The sequence below is a fragment of the Grus americana genome, chromosome Z (assembly GCF_028858705.1).
Source record: "Grus americana isolate bGruAme1 chromosome Z, bGruAme1.mat, whole genome shotgun sequence".
In the NCBI taxonomy this organism is placed as follows: Eukaryota; Metazoa; Chordata; class Aves; order Gruiformes; family Gruidae; genus Grus; species Grus americana.
Window position 1 is genome coordinate 289264 of NC_072891.1, and position 15955 is coordinate 305218.

At 41.2% G+C, this 15955-nt stretch overlaps 1 protein-coding gene across 1 annotated transcript in view; it reads left to right on the top strand.

The window, feature by feature from the left end:
- The window catches only part of ALPK2 (alpha kinase 2), a 44908-nt gene that overhangs the window by 8991 nt on the left and 19962 nt on the right, over positions 1 to 15955 (top strand). Inside the window, exons 4-5 of the mRNA XM_054809074.1 lie at positions 2241 to 3947; positions 11902 to 14785. Coding sequence (XP_054665049.1) covers positions 2466 to 3947; positions 11902 to 14785 — 4366 coding nt within the window. The 5' untranslated portion in view covers positions 2241 to 2465. The remainder of the gene's footprint in view (positions 1 to 2240; positions 3948 to 11901; positions 14786 to 15955) is intronic.

Below are 15955 nucleotides of genomic sequence, written 5' to 3' on the forward strand. Positions count from 1 at the left end.
TATATTTCTTAGAGTTGAAATGGAAAGCACAATGTGATCAGAGATCTGAAAGGCTGAAGATAATGGGATCCGATGCCTTTTTTCTGCAGGCTCTTGTTGCACGCATGCTCTAGATTGTGGTTCAAAGGCCTGCATGAAGCAAGTGTAGAGTATTGGCCCAGGGCCAGTTGACAGGTGTCCGCATTATTTAAAACCACTACAATATGCACTGATGGTCCTCTTCTTGTCATCTTCAGCAGGGAAGCCCATATTACGAGGAATTTTGAACTAGACTTCCTGAGAAGCAGTCTGAGGAAGCTTGCACACCAGCTTCCTGCCCTCTACCTCCTGTGTGGATAACCTGAAACCTTCCATTTGCCAGCAACGCTTTGTACAGCGGTGTGTGCTTCCCCCTCTTAGTTTCATGCTGCAAAGCATCTCCAGCCAGGCCGCTGCGACCAGGCTGGCTTGCACTACCGTAAAGCTGTTTTATCATCTTCTGTGTGTTTTGGCAACTTCCCAGCTACGCCTCTGAGCAGATGATACACCTTTGTGGCATGTCAGGCTTGCTCTTCAAACCATCCCTTCCTGTTGGCCTCCACGGCAAGGCTGCTGCGGCTCCGTGCCCACAAGTCCAACCAGTGAGGCTGAGCATGTGTAGTCAGTGGGCACATACATGCACGTATACAGCACACATATATGTTGTATGCTAGGAGAGGGTACTGGTCTGGTTCCCTCATCAGGTGTTGTTCCTCCGCACTCCTTTGCGTGCATGGAGTCAAGCTCTTTGTCACACAACCTAGCATTGCCTCTTCTAGTATCCTTCCCGTTAACCACCTTCTCTTCCTGCTTTTCTCTTCCCAGGTAATGCTGTGGAAAAGGTGTCCGTAGCAGGGTTTGCCTGAAGGAAATGAAAATATACCTAGCTGCTTTGTGCTCTTTACATGAGAGGCAGATTCCAAGCAAGCCATGCAAGCCCCTTGCTATTTCTCCACTAAGCTCTAATCTAGCTCCCACATATTTTCTTACTAACTGGCTGCGGTGGACTGTGACACGAAGCTGGGTGCTGACAGGTTCAATGACTGCTCTGCTTGTGGCCCTGCAGAGAGAGTGCTTGAAAGGGCCTTGGGAAAGGTTCTGTGCTAGGGTGCCAGTGGCAGCCAGGAGAGAGACGTTAGCTAAAAAAGTCACAGTGGGAGAAGGAAAAGGAGAATAGAGATGTCTTTAAATTGCTTCATCAGATTAGCAGGATGGCAAGAAAAGTTTGTCCTGCTGTTCTTCATGTCATACCAGTTCTGTGAATAAAAATAGGTCACTATTTTTCAGAGCTTTTAGTCTGGCATCCTTCATGAGATCAAATTTACTTGAAAGTCAGTTCTGCTACGCTACTTTCCCTGATGAATGGATCCCTAGATGGTGGAAGAGTCCTGCTGTGATTAGCGTGGACACTCTGTGGTGAAGAATCACCCAGAGTGCCTCTAGGAATATAGAAAAACATCTCAAGTATCTAAAATCCTAAGATTTGGGAATGCTTAGGAAACAAGGATTTTTTACAAAAAGAGAGAGATGATTACAAATTTCTTTGGATTCAGGTAATGGAAGCTTTTTGGTGTATTTCCCTTTGTTTTTATGTAAATTTTGCATTGCCACACCATTTTGCTACTGCACAGCTGCTTGAAAATAAGACTCAATCTGAACAGGAAATTGAAGCTAACCAGCCTTATTTCATTGTTTTCTTACCACAGAAATTACACAGAATTGCTTTAAACAGAAATAGCCCTATAAAATCTAACCAGACTGATTGTTCCAGGTATTTCTACAGATTTTGGAATTTACGTCCCTATGATGCCAATTCAAGGAATAGCCTGCTGTTGTGCCAGTGCGACTACCAAAGTAGCAGGTACTTGGTACCTGTAGAAATCATGCACATGTGAAAATTTACATTGTCTGCGGATTACTGTTTGCATTTAGAAATGTCTAAATGACATGTGCTAAAGTCTGTTTTTGTGGATGTGCAGGCATGCTGAAGAATTTGTTTTCCTAGCACAAATCACTCCAGTCAGTTACAATGTGTTGCCATTAAGCGTCATTGCTGAGATAGCTGGGTTATAGTTACTGCTTTAATGTTTGATCTTGATTTTTAAATAATGAGTTCTCTTTTTTGAAAATACTTGCAACTATGTGCCAATTGAGCACCGTTTAGAAAATATGCGTACCCATTTTAGAAGTAATTTTAAACTTAAGGTTTCTTTTATTTGCAGGTGCGCAGAGCAAGATCCGCACTTTATTGAACAGTACCTGGAGACAGACTGACAGCTAGAATGACCTGCTGTTCAACTTTTGTTGAACTGAAATCAAATACAAACCCCAAAACTTCCCCAGAATTCGTTACTGACCTAAATGGCAATGTGGAAAACTTCAGGATAAAATGAGCAGAAGGAGAAACATTTTGTACGGCACAAGAGTTACCCCGTGAGGGCGACCCCATGTTAATTTCACCTGATTCTAACTCTTCAAAAATCAGCAGTTTATTGCTTGAGAAGCTCAGAAAAGCAGAAGTATTGTCTGCATTTGAGAAATCCCCCAGACACTTGCCTAATATGGAAGACAACGTGGATCTAAAAAGTGTATTTAAACCCCAGGAAAATATTGGCTGCCTAAGGGATTTTTCAGAGAATGGTGATGACCTAGTTCATTTTAACAGTATGGTCAGTGTCACTGCTGGAAAAGCAGAGAAATACTGCAGTAGACAGGTGCATTCCCGCCCTACAAATGTAATCACTTACCACACAGACAACTGTTGCCTTAACACGGAAGACTCTGTGTCTGCTCAGTCTCTGGCAGATCTCCAGGCATGTGAAGAGACTGGGCTCAGTAGACCTCTAACCACGAATACCCTGTTCAGTGAGCAGGCAGATACTCCCATAGTAAATCACAATTATTTTGTAAAAGATGATTCTGAAAATTCTGCCACTATTCTGGAGATTTATGCAGAGAAAATTCCAAGGGTAAATGATGACCTGGATGATGATGACCTGGAGTATTTTGAATGTTCAGATGTGCTGACAGTGCATGAAAATGAAATCTGGAAAAAGAAATTACAGTTTTTATTAGAAAGTGATGATGAAGATGATTTAAAACTGAGTAAGGATTGTGATGGGTGTGCTTACTTCCTCAGTGAAATGCCTTGTCTGTTCCAAGTGTCAGATAACACTACGCCTATGGATACCACCATTGGCTTCTGTGGTCATCACTCAAAATTCAAAGGAGTAAATGTAAGGAGAGACCCCTCTCCGTACAGCCAGTCAACTTTGCAGACAGAGATGACTCTCACTGTTGTACACCACCAAGATAAAAGTACCAGTTTGAAAGACAAAGAAAAGTATAAGGTGCCTGTTGCATCTGCAGCCATTGAAAATGACCATCCCAGAACTGAAGAAGAAAAAAATGGAAGTGGCCACTCAGCTGCAGATTTCCCAACTGACAAATCAAAGAACAAGGACAATGTACGTGCCAAGGCGGACTCCTCTACTAGTGGCATAGGGGCTTCTTTGACAAATCAGGCTTCAGAGACAATGACAGAAGACAGTACGGACAAGGACTTGCTGGGTGAAAGCTCGTTGCTGCTAGAGGAGGGGGGAAGAAATTTGCCAGAGGAAAACGCAAGGCATGCTGTCTGTACCTTAACAGAAAGCCTAAGAAGGAACCTTTTAAAGTTGTTAAACCCTAAAGAGCTTTGTAGATATGTAAGCAATATAGGGCAATCTCTCCAGACTGCAGCAGAGGCTAGGGAATCCAGTCAGGAAGGCGTCGTTTCAACACAAATCCCCGAGGAGACAGAAAGCTTGCAAATGCAGGCTGGTTTGTGTTATACAGAAGAGGCAGATAAAGACTGTCACTGGGAAAGGAAAAGGACTTGGGGCCTGTCTGGGCAAAATCAGATGCCAGATGAAAACATCTCACCCAAGGTAAGTAAAGTGTTTATCATTTAATAGAAAGAATGGCTTTACTGATTTGAAGGCATTTTACTCCTATTTGTCACAAAATAATGTAAAATTTAAATTACTTTGAAAGATACTATTCATGTACTTCTGAATGACAGCTACGGCTGGGAAGGAAATCTGGTTTTGAAAAAGGCCCAAATAAACCATAAGCTGTTCTAATTATAGAGTGAGACTGATAATAGTAAGAGGCACTAATGGGACTCTGGACAGCTGGATAGGGAAATCCGATATGTAGGCTATTGCACAGGTCTTATCAAAGTAATGTTTCAGCCCAGAAAGTTTCTCAAATACCTATTGTGAGCAGACAATGTTTAGATCTACTTTCTTTTGAGTTTATACTCAAAGAATAAAATTGTCATCCACTTACCTTGAAACCAAATCAACCGGGGTTTGCTCTGAATTTATAACAGGGAGGGCAATTTAATCCAGAGAGTTCACGTTACAGAGGTGAATGGAGCTTTGCTTTTTAAAAATAAAACAATGAAAGAGACAGATATTCCAGTTGGAATGTAAAAACCAGTTAAAAATAAAAAACCTGAAGAGGTACTCTCCATGTACATGCATATTTTATGCTGTTGGTAGGAAATCAACTGGGGAAATCAGTATAGTTGTACAGACTCATATGATGCTCCACTAGTTTTCATAAGTGGGAGAATTGGATCATACTTTTTATTTCACATAGTAAAGACTCAAGATCTGGAAATATATATGTATGAGTATTAAAATAGTGAATAATGTTATTATCACTGATTTGAAGGTGCGTAGCTAAGTGCACAGAAAAAAACATTTATGAAAAATAAACACAAGCTTTTTCCAGTTTCACATGCTTTTCTTCATTTCTATTATTTAAGCAAAAATGTCTCCCAGTTCTAGGAAGTAGACTGACGTTAATCTCACCACTGGGGTGTCTTAAGCAGTCAAAAATCACTGAATTCTTCTGCCTGAAAAAGAATCCATAGGTTTCTCTGGTTTTATAGTACCTAAAATTCCAATCACATTTTAGCAGCACACAATGTTCTTATGATGGGGAATACCCCCCTCTTGAAATTAACCTACTGAGAGTTTCTTGACAGCATGTATTGCCATGGTTTGCAGGAGGCATTGTTTCATTTTTTTCCAAGTGCAGTATAATAATTTAAATCCTAGAAGCCTCTTCGCAAAGAGCAGCTGTTACATTACTGTAAGTGCCACGGCTGAGTTTCAGACTGGCTGGTTAGACTCTTGCTACCTGCAGTCAGTATGTATTTCTTCTGTTTGTGTGTCCATGACCAAAACGTTACATTAGATAAAAACTAAGTAGGAAAGAAGTATCGGTGTACGCAAAAGGGCTAGAGATGAGCACAAACCAAACCCCTGGTTTTAAACACGCATGAATGAAGATGAAATTTAGGTGTAGGTTCGAAATTATGTGATCTTGAAAATGAGCCAAACAAAAGCATCCCATCTGGAAACTACTCTTTATAGCACACAGAAAATGTGGACAGCTTCTCACATAGTAAGAGCTTCTCATATAGTAAGCCAGAAACTCCTCAGCAATCTGCTTGTGTAACCTAAGAAAGGCAAGAAAGAATCAACCTGCTATTGCTGCACACAGGTTTACATAAAAGTGCACTGAGGTATTAGCTGGACCCCAGCATTTGAGACAGCTCTGCCAGGAGCAAGGTAAGGGACTCGTAGCAAAAACCACAGCTGACTGCTTTTGAAGAGCGTTGTATTTTCCCTCTCCATGTGGTGAATCGGGTCTGCTGAGAGGTACGTAGCAGTCACAGAACCACAGCACTAATTGCCCAAGAATTTACACTGCTCCTTAGTGCCAAGTTGCCTCCAACTGGAAGAACCTTTGCAGTCTGTCTTGTGCAGCACCTGCTGTGCTGGATGACTTCTTCCATTAGATGGTCAAGGTGGGAGGCTCCTGCCTCCTCTCATGGCCTCATAGTCTAGCCCCAGGTGAAATTATTTATCTAATGCTTCAAAGCGGCTTAGTTAATAATAGGTCCTAAAAGCCAACTGTGCCAGCTGTGTGATATTGCATACTGTACAGAGAGCCAGGAGGCTTCAAGTTTGCAGTGTGCCATTCAAGAGCTGGTCTCTGTTTAGTGTTCAGTCAGCACCCTCAGCACAAGGTTCTGGTGACACTCCTGAATTACAGAGCCCGTGTCTATGGCCTGCCAAATGCCAGTGATGTTGGTGAAGTCCTGCTGGAACTGGCAGGATCAGAGGGATTCCAGGGCGTGAGTGAAATACTTAACATTTACGCTGATACCCAGGAAGAATGGAATGTTGTGTTTGTATATTTCTAGAGCATTTTTTTATCTGTTTATTAGTTCTACTGTACATCCTGCCATTATTTTGTTTTCGCTCATGTCAGAACAGCTTGCTCTTGTAAAATTTGAGAGATACTTGGTTTGACCTTCCTGACATAAATTCAGGTCACTTCTAGATAATTTAAAGTTTTATTGTACAAAAAGGAGAGAAGCAGAACTGGCACAGAACTTCTGAGTAATCAGGTAATTTGGTTGTGCACAAAAAGTATTTTGCCCAGCATGTCATACCTCTGCTTTATTAAATTCCAGGGTAGCCAAAATTCTAAGAACTGCATCGGTCGGTGAAGCTGTTCATCTGTTGTTGGCTCCTGGCCCTGTTTGGTACGTTAGGATGGTAGCTATCTGCCGTTGTGTGTGATCTTCTAGAAGCTGCCGTGTGTAGTGGAGAACTGTTATTTAGAGTGTTTCGTTGCTGTGGCACTCGAGTTAGAGCTCCCTGCTCTGCAGTTAGTACAGAAAAGCAGGTGCTAGTTATGTGCACTGCACCCCAACACTGTCACGAAGAAGAAGGTGTGTGCTGGGAGCAGCGTGCAGAAAGATGTGGGAAAAGGGTGGAAAGGTAAGAGAGGAGGAAGGCCCTGGGTTACACAGCAAGGGAAGAGCAAAACGAAACTATTTGAAAGGGTGTCAGAACAGTTATGATGGGTTAACTCTGCCCACAAGGAGTTAGATTGAAACCCTGCCAATAGTTTCACGTAGGCCAATAAACAGCTGTTGGATGGGAACTGGTTTAATGGCTGGCTTTGAATACAAAACGGGTGAGGGCTTCTGTTCCAAAACAGTAATGAGTAAGAATTACTGTGCATGCCCAACACATCATTTTCAATCAGCTTGAAGTTGTTTCATTTTTCATTCAAATGTTTTTAAAGTACATCTCTGCCTCTTGTCTCACTTGAGTGAAGAGTTGCTGGAAAAAGGAAGGTTTTCTGGTTATCTGAGCTCAAAACCTAGTCTGTTAGAATTTTTTATGAGCCATGTATTCTTGCGCCCTCTTGGCGCAACTTGCCACCACTCACAGTTCTTTTGCTGGAATTTTGAAAAAACGGTTTGCCTATATCTGTTTCCTATGACAGAGGAAGCTGGGATCTTTGAATCTTAGCAGAAATTATGACTCTCATTTCTCTTAAGTTTTTCACTTCATTGTAAAGTTTTGCACTCTGTATAAAATACTTCAGTAGTCCTTGGGTGTAGAATTAACTCTCTGTCAAGTGGTTAGCATGCTTTGTTTCTGAATATTATATTCAAACCGTGTGCCACAGATCCACGGGGAGAGTTTGAGAGGCTACACCTCATCCTTTCCAATAGGCTAGAGTGGTTGGTACACTCACTTGAAAAGGCGGTTTTGTCTCAGGCTTTTGCTCTGAGCCTGGCTGAGATGAGAGCTGAACATTCCCAGGGGATGGTCAGCAGCGCGCTGAGGGACAGGAGCTGTGCATCACCGCAAACAGAGGAGTCCCGGCCGGAGTAACGAGAGCTCACGCAGGCTGCGATACCAACCCTGCTCATTCAATAGGATCCGCCTGAGGGCTGGCAGACAACGTCCTGTTTTGTCACCTGTGTTCTAGTTGGCTCCAGTCTTTCCTGGGAGACGTACAAACCACCACCCATTGGAAAATCCTTACCACTTCAGAGCATGGACCTATGACAGCTGCGCATGGTCAGATATGGTCCTAATTGTATTTTGTTCAGGTCCTCGAACTGCCCCAATCTCCTTAGTGTCCAGCATCATTTGGCCTCTCTGCAGATGGTTTCGTTAGATGGCCCAAACAATGATTGATGGAGGTAATTACCTAGACTTCACTCTGCACACCACCAATGATCTTTCCCAGTCAGGCTTCCTGTGCTGCTTTGCTGTTCTGTGAACGTGGATCTCAGAGCATCAATTCATCACCTTCCACAGGCAGAATTATTTTCTCTTGAAAATCGTAAACAAGCTAAAAATGGAAACCAGCCACGCTCGGGGCTGCACCAGATGGAAGGTTACTTCTCTGGCACAGTAACTGCTGTCTGTGACTTTGGGTCCATTTCAACCCAGGCACAAGTCTGGAACCAGAGTACCTGTAGGACTGCATCCTGTCAATGCAGTTATGTATGTTTAAGCACAGCCAACCTGTACATTTCTTAGAATACCCCCCAAATATGTGGTATTGCTTGTTAATTCAGTGTTATTTAAAGCCAGTCACTGAACAGCAGCACACAGCCTGCCAAGATTAAGAGCCAGTAGATGCAGAAAGGATCTCTTTTGACTTCAGAGAAGCTGTCATTTCCACTGAAATGGGATCCACTGCAACTCATGAAGGCAAGAGGGAATATGGGCTACTGTGTGCAAATACCAAAACTCGACTGCTTAGCACCAACTAAAATATTAGTGTGTTATCAACCTTATTCTCATCCTAAATCCAAAATACAGCACTATACCTGCTGCTAGGAAGAAATTAACTCTATCCCAGCTGAAACCAGGACACTGAGTTATCACTTATCCCTCCTTTATTCACAGTAACTGCAGCTTTATAATGAAAAGTACATGGACTGTATATTTCATGTATGATTTTAAATACAGAACTGTGACTTCATCTTTCTGTCAAGCACCAGGCAGTTTGTTACACACACTCAAATTAAAATTGCTTGTTCTACTACATTGACACAATTAAATTCTCTAGTTTGTTGCCATTATTTTGTCACCCCTGGAGTTGAGCAGGCTGTCCAGTAATTGAAGCAATTGTTACAACGTATGGCATTAAACCTTGGAAATCTGTGAGAACAGGGAACAAAAAACCAAATCAAGATGAATAGGTCTAAGATTGTGTTACTTAAATAAATCTAATCTAAGAAAATACCAAAGTTAAAGCCAGCAAGGTTTCCTAAAACATGTTTAAAGGATTTGGATATAAGTACTTTCAAAAAAAAATAATATGGAGCTGATTATCACATACCCTAGGAGCACATATCCCTTTAAATATCAATTAAAAGATTAATAAATGTGCCACTATGAGCCTTCAAATTGCAACCTGCTTTCAGGCCTACTTTTGTCAAATGCAAGGCACTCCATTACAAGCCCCCTTTTGTCATTGTATTTATTTTCCAGCCATCAAAATGTGTGTCTAGACTCTGCAGTACTGCATGTCTATAAATGCTTGAGACAGATGCCAGCATGGACAGACCCACAGATTAGACAGACAGATAGATAAAAGGGTTCTTGAATATTTCCAGTGAGCAGGAGAGAGCTCTCTATCTTCAGTTTCATACCAACAGCAGGTAGGGACCGACTGGTCATATGTCTAACACGCTTAGCAAGGATTCCACGGGTTTTAGTAAAAGCTGTGATTGAGGCTGCTGTGGCTGTAAGGAACAGAAAAATAAACTCTGCTTTCCAGAGGTTTGAGGGGGAAGTGGAAGTGGCAGAAGGAGTACTAGGGTCAGACCAAATGCTCAGAACCAGCTGAGAAGAGAAATGGAACTGACTGTAGAGACACGTCCAGGCTGACGTCCCCCTTGACTTGAGAGAAGGTGTGCGTCTAGACTCAAAGACCTAGAGACTGGCATCTTCTCCTACAGACCAGACTTGAGCAGGAGACCAAGGCATTGGGACTCAGAGGGCACTGCAGTTGAGGAGCTGAGGTTCCTAGGCTCAGGGTTTCTAGGTAAGTATGCACTGGCCAAGGAGTTCTGAAGACAGTGTAGCAACTGCATGGTGCTTGGGGTGGGAACAGCAGTTAAAGTCATTGACAAAAATTTTCTATATCTCTTCCTTCCCCATTGTCCACAGCATGTAGTCAGCTCCACATCCTACTCAAGATGAATGGAGAAAAAGAAAAGATGAAAGGAATTGCAGCTGAAATGGGTGGCTTTTGCAGCAAAGGAAAGCAATATTTACTACAGCCGGTAATCCTTTTACCATGAACTTATGGAAACTAAGAACCTAGTGTCTGAGCAGCCCCTGCCTCTTCCTGAACACACAGCAACTCATGGGAAATCCTTCATTACATATCCTTCACTAAGTAACAACACTTGCTTCTTTTCAGAATCGCTTCTCCGCATCACGTGTCTGCCAGCGCTCATGACACCTTTACAGCTCTGCTGTAACCCGGAGGACTCACCTGTTATGTATCACAGTGGTTAATTTCAGCCATCCAGCACATCTTTGCAAGTCAACAAATAACTATGGACAGAACTGGGAATCATGAGGGAAAAAGCAATCCAAAACAGTTATGAAATTGAGTTTGTGGCTGGATAAAAGCTAAAAAATTAAAATTTTCTGCAAATATTGGTGGTTTTTAAAGTCAGTCTGATGTTTTTTAGCATTTTTTCATTTCTCCTGGGAATAGGTACAAAGCTTCAGACAACCACTAGAAAGACACATGGTCAAATGTACAAACTAATTCATGAGGTCTATGTTGTTATATCCTGTTAGTGGCTATTTGAAAGTAAATATTTTTTTTCAAAGCTTGACTGCTAAATTGCCCTCTACCTTTATAGGTTGTTCTGGCAAATGGATACTAACCAAAAGCATAAAACGTAATTTGTTTAGGAAACAATGTATTTTTGTCTAGTAAAAAATTGTAGGCTTCTGCATCTGTGATTTGCTGTGGGTGAAACATGCTCACCACCTCCATGGAAATGATTTAGTGCTGAAGAGGATGAGAGAAAATCTCTTTAATAAGGTCTGCATTCCTTGCATAAATTAAATTTGGTTTGGCTTAGTTTAATTGAGGAATGGATTGTTTCTACATAAAGCAACAATTTGGAATATTTTGATATAGAAGAATAAAGGGGATGCAGGAGGAATATGGATTTTTATTTCCTGCCCCAATTTTCCTAGCAGTACCCCTAAGGTTGCAATGTGTGTTTCATTACTAGAGGAGGGCTGAATATGCCACTGGGACAGAGGCAGGATCTGCAGTGATCTCTGGCACTCCCTTTTGAAGTGGGTCTTTTCACCTCAAGGGGTCAGAAGTGACCCAAGACAAATTTCAAAGATGGCTTAAAACTGACCCACTTTCTTGGTAGCAGCCATTTTCTCAGTAGCAGTCTTGTTCTGAAGTACACCGCACGGTGGATATGTGAGGTGCATTCTCTGAAATTTTTCAAGACTGATATGTTTAAAGAAAGCATCTTTGTGAAACTTAAGATAACAGTGCCTGCAATGGAAGCGAAGGGGAAGGCAGGCTCCCAAAAAAACTAGTCGGGTAGTTCCAGAAACTCATCAGTTTGGATTATGTGATAATTACATAAGTAGGGTGGGACACTCCAACTGTTAGCAAAAGGCATAAACATGACTTTTATTTTATTTTAATTTATTTTATGTTTTTAACTAGCTGGAATGTATTAGTCATTGATCTTCATCTGATTAAATTTTATATTTCTCAGCATTTGGATCCAGATCTGAAACTTGCCAGGGTTCAAGGCTGTTAAGACCGAGGAGTTTGATTTCTGTCTGTTAGGTTGATAGCTACAAGTCAGAAACTTGACTGTTGATGAATACTAGAAGAAAAAGAAAAAAAAAGAGGTACATCCAAGCCAGGACTCTAGTTCAGGCCTGTGTCAAGCAGCAATTCTAGTTTTTAATTACATTTGTCTTTTGTTCTTCTTTGTAGAATCAAGGTGCTAATCTTAAAATCTTTACCCAGAATTGTGAGAGACTATGTATGGAGCCTGAAATAGAAAAGGAAGGCATCTTCATGACTTGTGAGAGTGCAGGAAAAATCCATCCAGCTTCAGAAATGCTCTGTACTGAAAAGACATTACTAGCAAAAAATGCAAATTTACAGACCTATTCTCAACATCATGCTCCTTGTGATAAGAGAGAAAATCTTCACCAACAAGTCTTCTGTGAACAAGGAGTTAATATTATTAGTAATGGCAAGAAATCGAAGAATGATGTTTCACATTTTCCTTTATGGGATACGGACTCTGTTCCTGATAAACAAGAATGTTTATGTGCTGTTCTCTCTTCTGCAAAGCTATGTGATGAGCCAAGGGAGGGAGAGCAAAGGTATAATTTTGACTCTCATGATAGCAACAACACAGATATTCTCTGCAGTCTGTCATGTGATGAATCTGTGTTTGAGGCTAATCCCAAGTCAGTCCCGGAATCTGGAGAACCTGGATGCAAAGGAGATGCTGATATATCTGCAGTGCATGACAAGCTGTGGAAACTTCTTCATGAAGATGACTCAGGCTATCAAATCCCATTTGAAAATCAGGGGATCACAAGTCTAGAAATTAAGCCAACAGATATCAAAGTCACAGAACTGAACTTTGTACAAGAGACCTGTTCTGATCATCCTTTGCCAATAAATGTGATACAAGAGCAGGAACCTATTACACAGCCAGCTAGTAGACAAAGAACAGAGAAAGACGACTGCAATGTTTCTGGTGTCCTACTTAAAACAGATGAAGCCTGTAACAGTGCATCCATAGGAAACATTTGTCTTGCACAAGTGGTAGAAACAGATGGTATATGTCTAGATTCTAACACTGGAAATAAAACGGAAACACCATCCATTTGTGTTTCAGCAAATAGTATCATCTTAAATACAGGGGAGTGCCTGGAGCAGAAGCCAAATCAACCGTTAACTGACAGTAATGGATCCATTCAAATGACTGTTGCTTGGGAAGGAAAGCTTACCATTAATAATACTTCCCAAACATGTGATGCAGATTTGCCTCAAAGATTTAAAAGTGCTCAGAGTAGTAATTTAGCATGTGACAGAGAAAACCCGGCTTATGTGTCAGGTAAATTGCATGGGACAATTGGACAATTACTTCGTACTGAGTACAACATATCCTTGATAAATGACTCTGTAACTGGTAATGGGTCTCATTTTAGAGACTGTTATCCAGCAAGAAAAGAACGGGCTTATTTCCCTGAAGAGAAAGACATTTTCCCCAGTGAAAATAGCAATCAGTTTACGCACAAAGAACGCTCTTCTGTTAACACTGTACGCAAAAGTTACAAAGAGAATTTACAAGAAAAAGGAAATCACTCAGAGTTGAATGCACAAAATGACAATAATTCTGACAGTTGTCATCTTCCAAAAAATAATGACTGTCAAGATTTTCAGGTTGTTTCTGATGCACAGAAATACGGTTCTCTAATGCAATTGCCTAATTTAACTAATTTAACTCCTGAAACCATAACACGTAAGAATCTACCCCAAAATATAGACGAAGTGATGGAAATGGAAAAACAAGAAGTGTCATTCACTCCCTCTTCTGAGGATCCATTTTTAAGAGGTTTTTATGTAGAAATGCCCAGATATGAACCTTGTAAAACAGAAGAACAGAGAAAGATTTGCATAGGTGATGAACAAAGAGCTGAAGCTTCCTGTGACTCAGGAGTCAGTCATGTTTCAGAGAGTCAGACTGCAGTTTCCCCTCATAATACATCAGAACAACATGTATTTTTTGTTGACAGCACCTTCAAGTCTGATGAAGAGTTAAAACCAGATTCTTCAAAAAATCACACATATGCATCTGGAAGTGTAACATCAGTTAGTACCCCACTGCCTAGAAAGGCTCAAAATGAGTACCACAGCATCGCAAATGAGGACTATAGAGATACCAGTAATCAGTTAGATACTCATCAACGGACTGTAAAAGAAAAATTACCATTCTTCACACCTGTAAGCCAGTCAGAGGGCCTTCTTACCAGTGTATCAGCAATGGGGTGTCCTGGCACAGGACATCATGTAAAAACTGAATCCACACAAACTGCAGTCAAAGTAGATGAAAAATGGAGTACGCTGGAAACTTTCTGCAAAGCATTGCAGGATCAGTTCTGTAGGGTACCTGAAGAAAACAAGGAGGAAGTAGTCTTGTGTGAAAATAAACAAGAGATTCAAAGAGCTATTGAATATAACGCAGATGAAGCTGAAACGAAGTCTCCTTTGCACACTTCAGTTAGCTCCAAGGCTCACAGACAGGTTATAGATATTAGCACTAAGCAGTCCTGTCCTGTCTTGATCTATTCCAGCAAGCTAAGTAAGGCTGATAATTTAATTAAGTCTACTGAGTGTGATAAAGATGAAGAAGTCATGACATCAGAGAGCGTAGTAAGTAGTTTAGTTAATTTGCCACCACTTGATTCAGGGAACAACCAGTATTTTCAAGAGCAACTGCCCTCCAGCAGAACTCAGCCATTCTCCTTAGCGTTGACCACATGTGATCCATTCCCAGTCAATGCAGAAAGGCTAGGAAATCAAGAAGGATCAAAATCCTACCAGCCATCATCAACTAGTGCTGAGCCTGAGCCCATCAAATGCAAACAAGACATAGCAAAGAGTGGGCATTTAGCTACTGGAGCTAAGAAGAAATTACCCCCAGCAGCACTGTCAAAAAAACCCCGGCTGGAGGAGAGAGGAAATATCAGCAAAGATCCTAGCTGTGTTAAAGAGTCTGTGAAGACTGAGGCAGGCATGATTCATAAAGAAGATAGAAAAGAGCAAAGGAAACTGATTTTGAACAAGGATAGCAAAGGTAAGAGAAAACTGAATTTAATTTCTGTCCTTTCCTATCATTCTGGCTACAGTATGAAATTCAAATTCATTAAGCACACCGCAAGCTTCCTTTGTCTAAATCATATCAGCTAAAGGTGTCCTGCCCTCACTGATACTGCCAGTTCTGTGAACTTAGCAACTACTGCTGTCCCCATGCCACAGAGCTGAACCCTCCCTAATATCCTTTTCCTGGCTGGCAAATGTATTAAATTTAGGAACTTTTTAACCTGTTTGAAATAGTTACTTCTTCATTTGTCTCTTCAAGTAACTTTTCAGGGATGTATAGCACAATGGTACCACCTAACTGCACGCAATATAGCAACTGCAAGCCCCATACTTGCATGTTGTTACGTTCCTGCACGGCTGTGTTCCCAGTTATGCTCCTGTACTGTGGCTCCCAAATGCAATTACCCTCTCTTGGCTACCAAATGGTTTTATTACTAGCAAAGTACTATTGTTATTAGCAGGGTGCCACTGATGAACATGATGTTTTGTAGTCCTGTCTGATGACTGATGGCTGGCTCGGCATTCCTTTTCACCACTGCTGGTCATAAATGACACTGATGAAATTAGCAATATTAAACTGACATAGAAAATATATAATTGAAATGAGATTCAGGATGCTTGTCAGCGTTTCTAGGAGGTTGCTAACAGGTAAAACAAAATGCAGATAGGAGTAGCAGCAGTGTATCAGCTAGACAGATGAGCTATTTGTGGTTTCTATGGATGCTTTGCAAGGACCAAGGTCTTATTTTTACTTTTTGACATTACATTTCATGTTCACGTCATAAAATAATGTAATAGATCAGAGCAAGACTGAACAGTGACTAAAGATAAGCTATACAACTATGAAGCTCTTCAGAGATTCTAATTACAGTGTGTTCCGGTGAGAGTTCTACTTTTTCAATCACATTTTAAAAGCCCCCAAACTTTTCTCTGTTCGAAGATGTGTCCTTTGCCAGAGAACCAAACATGTGGGAGGAGAGACATGTTCCTTCAAAGCAGAGCAAGGAAACTGCAGTTACTGAGAAATGCCTGATCTTTTTCCATGTACCTGAGGCTATGCTTGGAAAATGTTTTAAACATTCAGGCTTGCGTCAGATAAGACTGAATTTTCTTAATCTGCTTCTGATCTGCTTTAGTCTAGACT